At 38.0% G+C, this 11,033-nt stretch overlaps 1 protein-coding gene across 1 annotated transcript in view; it reads right to left on the reverse strand.

Annotated features, from left to right (window-relative positions):
- The window catches only part of HSPBAP1 (HSPB (heat shock 27kDa) associated protein 1), an 81,583-nt gene that overhangs the window by 34,186 nt on the left and 36,364 nt on the right, over window positions 1-11,033 (reverse strand). The window contains exon 4 of the mRNA XM_006869425.1: window positions 10,397-10,578. Within this exon, the coding sequence (XP_006869487.1) occupies window positions 10,397-10,578 (182 nt within the window). The remainder of the gene's footprint in view (window positions 1-10,396; window positions 10,579-11,033) is intronic.

The following is an 11,033-nucleotide window of genomic DNA, read 5'->3' on the forward strand; positions in this document are numbered from 1 at the left end:
TAGAGTTTTCAGTGACTAGCAATTCGGAAGTAGTTTGTCACTCTTTCTTCCTAGTCTGTCTTTGTTTGGAAGCTCATCTGAAACCTGTCCACCATGGGTGACCCTGCTGGTTATTTAAAATACTGGTGGCATAGCCGTCAGAATCACAGCAATTCAAACCACCACAGCACGACAGACAGACACAACCGCCACTCCCTTGTACACCACCACCATATTGCAGCTAGGGCATTTTAATGATTCTTAAAAAAATTAAATGTGTAGGTAGTTATATCAGCTGCAAATTACATTTCAAAATTAACTTTTCTTACGTGAGGGAAAAAATAAATCACCCTTCTGTGTTTAGTAAGGTACTTTTTCCTGCAACCAATTTAAGTCTGTTATAGGATGTTAAGCCCACTGTTATTGTTAAGTGGCATCCAGTCAGTTCTGACTCATAGTGACCCTGTATAGGGTTTCTAACAAGTGGCACTTGAGTTTGAACCAACGACCTCGTGGTTCAAACTGACCTTATAGTCCTGTGCATTATCCCACAGTGTCACACCAGGATGTTAAACCCATGGGGCCCTGTATTTCCTCAATAATCTCATTTTGTCAGTTTTTGTCCCAGGCTTACACCTAGTCTAGTCCTAAAATCGTATATAATACTAAATTAATCAGTATTTAAGACTGTTTTTCCTTAGAAAACAATCACCTCAGATTGCTCAATGGTTAAGGTGCTTGGCTGCTAACCAGGACATCAGACAAGTTGGTGGTTAGAACCCACAAGTATATAGCAGTCTGCTTGGAAACCCTATGAAGTACTTCTACTCTACCGTTAGAGTCAGAATCACCGCGATAGTTACTGGTAACAGAAAGAGAAAAGCAGTAGTTATTGGTCTATCCATACCATCTGAATAAACACTCAAATTCTTTCACTCCAACTTGCCTCATCAGAAAGCATCCCTAGCCTTTAATCATTACCAAATCACTTGCCTCAATTTCAACACACTCTCTTAACTATGTATTAAGTCCAAGGCAGGTTAGAACTAATCTTCATTTCTTGCATCCTGAGATTCTGTGTTATGGTGACTTAAGAAGGCTTTTCATTCTCAGTAGCCAATATGATTCACAGCATAAAATGGAATCTATTTGGAAACCAATCTTGGGACAAAATTCCTTTTGTTGTATGCTGATTTGTAATGGCTTCAATTAAAATGATACTTACTGATAACTGTAAAGGATAAAACCTGACATTCTCACCTAGAGCCATATATAAAGAAATTTTATAATATACTGTCATAAATTCCCTATATTCTTGGGAATCCGAGACAATGAATGCTTATTCATTAATGATATGATGTATAAATAAAAAATGAAACTTCTATTTGCCATACATGAAAATCAATTAAGTGTCATAAATCACAATTTTAGGCTACATAATGCTTTCCAATCACATCAGTTTATTTGTTGTTGTGATCAAGTCGGTTCTGACTCATAACAACCCTGGATAAGGTCTCTGAAGAGCAACTGGTGGTTTGAACTGCCAACCTTGTGGTTAGCAGTCCAGTGCTTATCTTGAACTACTAACCACAAGGTTGGCAGTTCAAACGCATCAGCTTCTCCTCGGGAACCCAAAGTCACTATGATTTAGAATAGACTCAAAGGCACTTAACAACAATAATCTTTATATAATCAGACTGCCAAATCTTTCTCCCATGAAGCAGATGATGAGCTAGAACCAACAAACTTTGATTTAGCAGCTGAGTACTTAACCCATGGTACCACCAGGGCTCCATATAATTAACAATATATATTTAAAGTGACAGACTGAGCCATTTAAAAGAAATATGTAAATAACTAAGAAATCATGGCCACAAACAAGACAGCAAACATTTAATCAATCATGTCTAAAAGTTTCCCCATCGATCCCAGCACGCTTAGTCTCAGACAACCACTGATCTATTTTCTCTCATTATAGATTAGCTTACAAGTTCTAAAATTTTATATACATGGAGTCATATACTACTTATTTCTTTCACATGCTGACACTAATCAAAGACAAAGAAAGCAATGCATACTTCAGACTAAGCAGACTGTAGAACAAGGAGTATTACCTGGGATAAAGAGTGTTGTTTCATCATGATAAAAGGGCAATTCATCAAGAGGACATAATAATCCTAAATGTGTATGAAATTAACAGCAGAGTTTCCAAATGGATGAAACAAGAACCAACTGGAAAGGAGAAAGAGACAAATGCACAATTCTAGTTGGAGACATTAATCCCTCTTTCTAGGATTAATAGAAAAAGTGTGAAGAACACAAAAGGATGTATATGAGATTTAACTAACTTGACTTAACATTTATAGAACACGCCACCCACTTACAGAAAAATATATAAAATTTTCAAGTGTACATGGGCTATTACCAAGGTTAACTATATTCTGGGCTGTAAAACGTCAATAAATTTAAAGGAACTGAAGTCATACAAAGCATGTTCTCCTATCACACTGGAATGACACTAGAAATTAAAACAGGAAGAAAACTAGAAAATCCCCAAATATTTGGGAAATAAACAATATATTTCTAAATAACCAAAAAGTCAAAGAAGAAATCACAAGGGAAATTAGAAACTACTCCTTGTCAAGCTTGATACTGTTGTTAGGTACCGACTCAGAGGGACCTTATGCACAACTTCAGGAAACACTGTCTGGTCCTGCACTAATCTCACAATTGTTGCTATGTTTGAACCCATTGATGCTACCTCTGTGTCAATCTCATTAATGGTCTTCCTCTTTTTCTCTGACCCTCCACTTTGCCAAGCATGAAGTCCTTCTCCAGGGATGGTCCCTCCTGATAACATGTTCCAAGTATGAGAGACAAAGTCTCACCATCCTGGCTTCTAAGAAGCATTATGACTGTTTGTTCTTCTGGCAGTCCATAGTACTTTTAATATTAACCTCCAACATCATTACTCAAATGTATTAACTTTTCTATGGTTTTCCTTATTCATTGTCCAACTTTCACATACATATGAGACTACTGAAAATACCATGACTTGGGTCAGGTGCACCTTATTTTTCAAACTGATATCTTTGCTCTTAAGCACTTTAAAAAGGTCTTATGCAGCAAACTTGCCTAATGCAGTATGTAGTCTGATTTCTTGACTGCTGCTTCCATGAGTGCTGATTGCTGATTTGAGCAAAATGAAGTCTTTGATAACTTCAATCTTTTCTCCATTTATCATGATGTTATTTACTGATTCAGTTGTGAGGATTTTTGTTTTCTTTATATTGAAGCGCAACCTATACTGAAGGCTGTGGCCTATGATCTTAACCAGTTAAGTATATTAAGTCCTCTTCACTTTCCACAAACAAGGTTGTATCACCTTCATGTTACAAACTGTTAATGAGTTTTCCTCCAATCCTGATGCCATAGTATAAAAAAACTAATATAATTATTTGAACAGCCTATTAAAATACTCCATTTTTCAACTGCATTATCTCTGTGTGGCAACATTTTCTTCACATATTTCAAACAAAACAAGAAATTACAACAGACCGAAGAAGCAGACACAAGACTCCAGCTGTCCTCTATTAAGCCAAACATTTAACAGAATGACAAAAATATTTTTAAATGATAGGCTTCTTACTATAATTTTTAAAGTTTTGAATATTTTTCATAAAAATGTTAATCTGTTATCTAGTGCTGTTATAACAGAAATACCACAAATGGGTGCCTTTAATAAAAGAAAACATATTTTCTCAGTTTAGGAAACTAGAAATCTGAATTCAGGGTGCCCGGTCTAGGAGAAGGCTTTCTCCCTCTGTAGGCTCTGGAGGAAAGTCCTTGTTTATTCTGAACTTCTGCTCCTGGGCAATCTCATGTGGCTTGGCGTCTCTCTTTCCCCATCTCTGCTTGTTTAATCTCTCTTACATCTCAGAACAGACTGACTCAAAACATACTTTATAGGACTACTCCTGGTTCATTAACACAAGGAAAATGCATCCCAAATGGGATTACAGACACAGGCTTAAAGGTTAAGATTTACAACACATACTTTAGGGCAGATCACAATTAAATTCATTACACTCAGGCTAGTATGTAGGATGCCTGGTGTGGTGCTGTAGGATCACCACTGGACTGTAAACCACAGGGTTGGGAGTTCAAACCCATCAGCTGCTCCTCTGAAACCCTATACAGGGTCGATATGAGTAGGAACCCATGTAATGGCACTTAACAACAACAAGATGGTAACATGTAAAAGGTTTATTATGCTATTTTAAAATAAATATTTAAAATTTTTATTAATTTTCAAGATTAACTACCCATCTTTTTTTGATAGATGTAATAAATTTTGAAGCAATAAGACTTGGTAGCTGAAAGGAAGGATTATAGTGGTAAATGTAAGACACTACCAAGAACAATTAGGCTTTGTGCTCAGAAAACTTTGAGGTAAAGAATCTTAACAGATTTGGTTTTTCATGGATTTGCCTATTCTAATCCAGAGAATTAACAGTATAATGTGAATTTACAGACAATTCATTCAACTAAAACTACCAGATTTCACAAAGACTCAATTAAAATTCTGGGGGCATATCTGCCCCATGCTATTGCAACTGAGCTGGGAGAGAAAAAAGGATAGGTCTGATTTGAGTCATTGAAGGCAGAGTGAACCCAGACAGAGCATAGCTGTAAATCCTCAATCCTATCTGCAGAGTTCCTGTAGAAATGAACAGATTCAAGCCCTCTGTAGACATACAGTGCAGGAGTTGAAGTTCTAGAGACAGACTGTTGCGGTTATTTCCTTTTTAGTTGTGTAGTCTTGAGCAAAGTTTACTTAACTCTTTGTGCCTCATTTTTCCCAAATGGTATAATTATTCAATTATAAGGTTACTATGAGGATTAAAAGAGTGAATAGAAATATAAAGCATTTAGAAAAGTGGTAAGTATAAGTACTTGATAAAAATCTCTATTTAATATAATTTTTAATGGAAATATGGATTGAAAATTATTATTCTAAAACACAAGGAAGATTATGAGAAACACAGTAAAATTCTCTAAAAATTAGCTATGCAAAGTCTACAAGTTCCAGGGCGGATGATCCATAAAGTAATAATAACTAAAGGTATGAGAAAAATGGGTAAGTCTACCTTTAAAATGGGTAAGACATGTTCTGGACAGAACATGGGAACACTTACCCATTTTAAAGGTAGACTTACCCATTTTTCTCATACCTTTAGTTATTATTACTATTTCTTTTCAGTTGCTATTAGGATTTCTGTTCGAACAGAACAGGTGATACTGAATGTTTTAAAATTTAAAAAATGTGTACGACAGGGTTGTATTCTTTCACCATACTTATTCAACCTGTATGTTGAGCAAATAATCCGAAAAGCTGGGTTCTATGAAGAAAAACATGGCATCAGGATTGGAGGAAAACACATTAACAACCTGCAATATGCAGATGATACAACCTTGCTTGCTGAAAGTGAAGAGGACTTAAAACATTTACAGATGAAGATCAAAGACCATAGCCTTCAGTATGGATTGCATCTCTATGTAAAGAAAACAAAAATCCTCACCACTGGACCAATAAACAACATCCTTATCAATGGAGAAAAGATTGAAGTTGTCAAGGACTTCATTCTTCTTGGATCAACTATTAACACTCATGGAAGCAGCAGTCAAGAATTCAAATGACATATTGCATTGGGCAAATCTGCTGCACAAGACCTTTTTAAAGTGTTGAAGAGCAAAGATGTCAGTTTGAGGACTAAGGACCCAAGCCATGGTATTTTCAATAACCTCATTTGCATGTGAAAGTTGGACAGTAAATAAGGAAGACAGTAGAAGAATTAATGCTTTTGAGTTATGGTGTTGGAGGAGAATATTGAAAAGTGCCAGGACCTGCCAAAAGAACCAACAGATCTATGTTGGAAGAAGTGCAGCCAGAGTGCTCCTTGGAGGCCAAGATGGCCAAACTTCGTTTCTCATACTTCGGACATATTGTGAGAAGGGACCAGTCACTGGAAAAGGACCTCATGTTCGGTAATGTGGAGGGTCAGAGAGAAAGAGGAAGACCCACAGCGATATGGATCGGCAAAGTGGCAGCATCGATGGGCTCAAGCATGACAACAACAAGTGAGGTTGGCCCAGGATCAGGCAGTGTTTTGTTCTGCTGTGCATAAGGTCGCTATGAGTTAGCACCGACTAATGGCACCTAAAGGAGCTCTGGTAGCATAGTGGTTACGAATCGGGCTGCGAACCTTAAGGCCAGCGGTTCGAAACTACCAGCCGCTCCGCGGGAGAAAGATGAGGCTTTCTACTCCCGTAAAGATTTACACCCTCGGAAACCCTGTACAGGGTCGCTATGGGTCGGAACCGACTCGACGGCACTTAACAACAACAACAACAACAATGGCACCTAAAAACAAAAACCTTTAAATTATCATTTAAAAATGATTATATACATTTAGTATAGACTTTAGATTTAGAAAGCATTTATTAAATGTTTTTAATACTAATACATTTCCTCTATGGCTATAAAAATAAAATTATATCCTCAACTAAACAATGGAGCAAAGGGAATGTATTCTTCCTCTTTTATAAAATGTAACAATTAGCAACTGAAGTAAATTTTTTTTTTAATTTAATAAAGGAAATCTATAAGTATTGGTTGCTGTACTATAATATCTGTGTATAATCAATCATCAGGTACACTAGTGGCTCTGTAGGATATGCACTGGACTGCTAACCACAAGGTCGGTGGTTCAAACCCACCAGCCACTCCGAGGGAGGAAGATGAGGCTTTCTGCTGCTGTAAAGCTCTACAGTCTTGGAAACCCCATACAGGGTCGCTATGAATCTGAACCAACTTGACGACACCTAACAACAACAACAACAACATGCAATTATCAGCAACTGTAATTTGACTAAAAATCTAACAGAAAAGTATAGACTGAATGGGGAACAATTCAGAGTCAAAGGAAAAATCAGCCTATGGGATGATGACTGACAGACAGGAGGAGAGGAGCAAGGGGTGGTTAGCCTGAAGCGGTGGTGAAATACTTGTCTCTACGCAGGATTTGGGGCAGGATGAAGGATTCTGGAGCCTTGGTCAGACTCTGGGTCAGGGAGAGTCATCCCAACACATTCTTGGAACACTACTACTCCTGTCTCAGCACTCTCTGCCTCCGCCATAAACCAATAGAGAAATGGCTGTACTAACTCCCCAGAGTAGGAAGAGATGACAGCAGTGTTTTGGGTCACAGTCCTAGGAATGCTTCTTGTAATCCTCTGATCTGTACCTCTGTTTGACTCATTGATAGAACAAGAACTGTATGTAGGACAGGAGGAAAGTTTCATTATACACAACCTATACTTCAACAGACTCCAGATTAGATCAGATGCTATTTAAAGGTAAAGGAGGAAGTGTAGGAGGTTTGGTGAGTATGAAAATGTTGGTGGGAAGGCTGCTCATGCATGTGAGCAAAACATTATACTTCTATTGTTGTTGTTGTTGTTAGGTGCCATCGAGTCGGTACCGACTCATAGTAACCTTATGCACAGCAGAACGAAACACTGCCCGATCCTGGCAAGCACAAATCTTTTGGCTGAGTGGGAAAAATACAAGTACTCAAGACTCTCAAGTGACTAGGCAGATGCACTACACAGACCCTCTACAACGAAGATATGAAAGACAACATAAACTGGCACAGACGAAATTTCTGGCACCCTGAATTTCAGAAGAAATGTTAGAGACGTGGATGGAGTCCTTGCTGGGGGGAGAGGTGACCAGGGATAGTGAAAGCGAGACACTGACTGGTGAGTGGCTGGCCAGACGCAGCTCCACCATCTTGTGAGCAGCTTTGGCTGCAGAGGGAGGCCTGGCAGAGCAGATGCACACACGCCACAGGAAAGGTGCCATTTCTTTGTTTCCCACACATTCCACTAGTGACCAGAGGTGTGGTCAGCTCCCACCCTCATTCACTCCCAGCATAGACCCTGCTCTCCAGGAGCCCAGAGCTGTGTGGTAGGTAGCAATGCCAGCATGAGGTGGGGGCTGGCTTTGCTGCTTTGGTGTGCCAATTTGGTGCCTAGATTCAGGTGGGCTTGGCTCCAGACCAATAAAACCCTCAGAGCCACTGGAACAACATTAAACAAATCACTCTGCCCCCAACTACCCTGTGGTCATAACAGACACTGAAATCAGCCCTACCAAGGGTCCCCTCGAACTACTTACGGATTGAGTGCTCTGAATATAGGTAACACCGAGGTGGATGGGAACTTCCTCTAGAGCGAGGAACTCTGCTGTCACAACCCTTCCACAGTCACTTTGTGAGCTCCTTGAATTGCAGAAGGCCCCCAGAGATTTCTCCCCTCCAGGTCCAACAACTGCACTGTTTGTTTTACAAATACAGCAAAGCCCACGATGCCCAGGAGACAACAAACAATTTTCATTCACACAAAGAATAGACAACATAAACGTAAATTTTGAAACAATTCAAAACCTGAAATTAGAAATACAGAAGATTAATACTAAGATCTCAGACATTGAAAGAGCAAAGGAGCACATATGAACCAATGGAAGTCCAAATTAGTGAGACTGAACATAAATATCTCGATACTAGTATGCTAGAAGAACAGTCAGAAAAAGAATGAAAGAAGACTAAGATTTATGTAGGACACCAGGAAGAGAAACCACTTATGGGTGATGGGAATTCCAGAGCAGAAAGAAACAAGCACAGAGAGAACTGTCGAAAAGTTGTTGGTAGAAAACTTCCCTAACATCATGAAAGACAAGAAGCTAAGCATACAAGAAGCTGAATGAATGCCAAACAAGACATATCCCAAAATAAAATCATCATCAAACTTTCCAAAATTAAAGACAAGGAAAGAATCCTGGGAGCAGATTGGGAAAAACGAAAAGTTACCTACAAAGGACAGTAAGACTAAGCTCTGGTTTCTCAGCAGGAACCATGCAGGCAAGAAGGCAACGGAATGACCGATATAAAACTCAGAAAGAAAAAGACTGCTAACCAAGAATCATATACCCAGCAAAGTTGTTCCTCAAATGCAACGGTGAAATTAGGACACTTCCAGATAAACAATAATGAAAGGGATTTGTAATGACTAGACAAACTTCACAAAAAATATTAAAGGGTGTTCTTTAGACTGAGAACCACCACCAGTAGACAACAGCCTGAGATTACCATACATGACAGCACTTACCCAGAACTCCATTCAGATATAGAAGGATTTAAAGTAAAACAAACTTTAAATTTTTTTTTGAAAATAGGGAACCAGAGATAAAAAAGTATAATGAAGTCAACTACACAGCAAGAAGAAGGAATAGTGTAGATACAGAACTTCCAAATGGTAAGGAAGTCAAGTAGATTTCAAGATAAAATAGACTGTTTTAAGCAGGGTAAAAAATTAATAAATTATAGGGTAGTCTCAAAGAAAAATAATACACTTGCACATCAAAATAAAAACTGAGGAAAATCAGAAAGATTTAGGAAACATTAACACAATAGAAATGAAAATGACAAGAAAACCCACAAACAAATAGAAAATTATGTGGAACAAAGAATCCAGTAGCACCACAAAAAAAAATACAAAGAAAAATGACAACAATGAATTCATGCCTATTGATAGTACACTGAACAGATTAAATGTTCCAATTCAGAGACATATATAGCAGAATTCTTCGATATGTTGTATACAAGAGATGTATCAAAAAGATGGAGACAGCCTAAATGCCCATCAACACAAGAATGCCTGAACAAACTTTGGTACATACACACAATGGAATACTACAAAATGTTGAAGAATAATGATGAATCTGTAAAATACCTCACAACGTGGTTGAACCTGGAGGACATTATGCTGAATGAAATCAGTCAATCACAAAAGGACAGTGTATGAGACCAATGCTGTAAAAAGTTACAAAAAAATTAAAAAAGGTTTTCTTCATAAAAGAAAAAACCTATGATGGTTGAGGGTGGGGGAGAGAGTAAATTATTCATGGGCTAGAAGGTAGCATGGGTGATAGGGCAGACAATTTACAGCAAGAAGGAAGTTAGCAGAGGAAAGATGAAGGTATCAGGAGATACAGGGAGAATGGAACAGTTAAAGTGAACAGAGGTAAATGCTGTTGACTGTTGGTACATGGAGGGGATTACAATCATGCAATGAAGCAAAGTATATGATTTGTTGAATGTAAAACTGATGATCTGCTCTGTAAACCTTCACTCAATTCACAATGAAAAGTTAAAAATAAAAAGACTCAGTGATTACTTATGAGCAAAAAAGGCAAGGAAGTAAAAAGGGTACAAGGAATAGTGTAATTTATGGTCTTTTCTCAAGAGCAAGTTATTACCAAGTTTAAAAGTAGCATATTGACTTAGTGACTTACCTGGAAAACATCTGTCTTGTTTTCAAACAGGTTGACAAAATATTTATAGTCAGCATAAGCCCAGAATTGGGAATGATCATAATCTCCAAATGGTCCAGAACCACTAGACTGGTCATCATTCCAGTTAAGAAACTCTTCAAGTGTAGCTTCCACGTAACTACATGTAGTTTCAAATTGAGGCACTGCAATGTAAGAGAACCCAACTTTCAATGTCAATTGACACAATTTTCAAATCAATAATTTTTTCAAGTATGGTAACTATTGCTTAAACTTAATAATTGTTCTTGTTAAATGTCATCTAGTCAGTTCTGACTCATAGTGACCCCGTATATTCCAGCAGCGAAATCATTTGTTCTGGCTCTGCCAAGGCAACTTCAGTTCCAGCTATCACATTATAAGTAGGCTAATTTTTAAGTTGGTAATTTTGTATGGCCTATGAATGATGTTATAAATATCCAAATGGGCCTAGGCAGGAAGAAGATTCCCCACCCCTGCTGTAGAAGGTTTCTGAGGAGCAGCTGATTAATTTGAACTGCTGACCTTGCAGTTCAAACAGACCTCATGGTCCAGTGCTTATTCTACAGCACTACAGCAATAAATTAAATAAATTTGTACTTACTATGTAATTAGAACCACC

The sequence above is a fragment of the Chrysochloris asiatica genome, unplaced genomic scaffold (assembly GCF_000296735.1).
Source record: "Chrysochloris asiatica unplaced genomic scaffold, ChrAsi1.0 scaffold00130, whole genome shotgun sequence".
In the NCBI taxonomy this organism is placed as follows: domain Eukaryota; kingdom Metazoa; phylum Chordata; class Mammalia; order Afrosoricida; family Chrysochloridae; genus Chrysochloris; species Chrysochloris asiatica.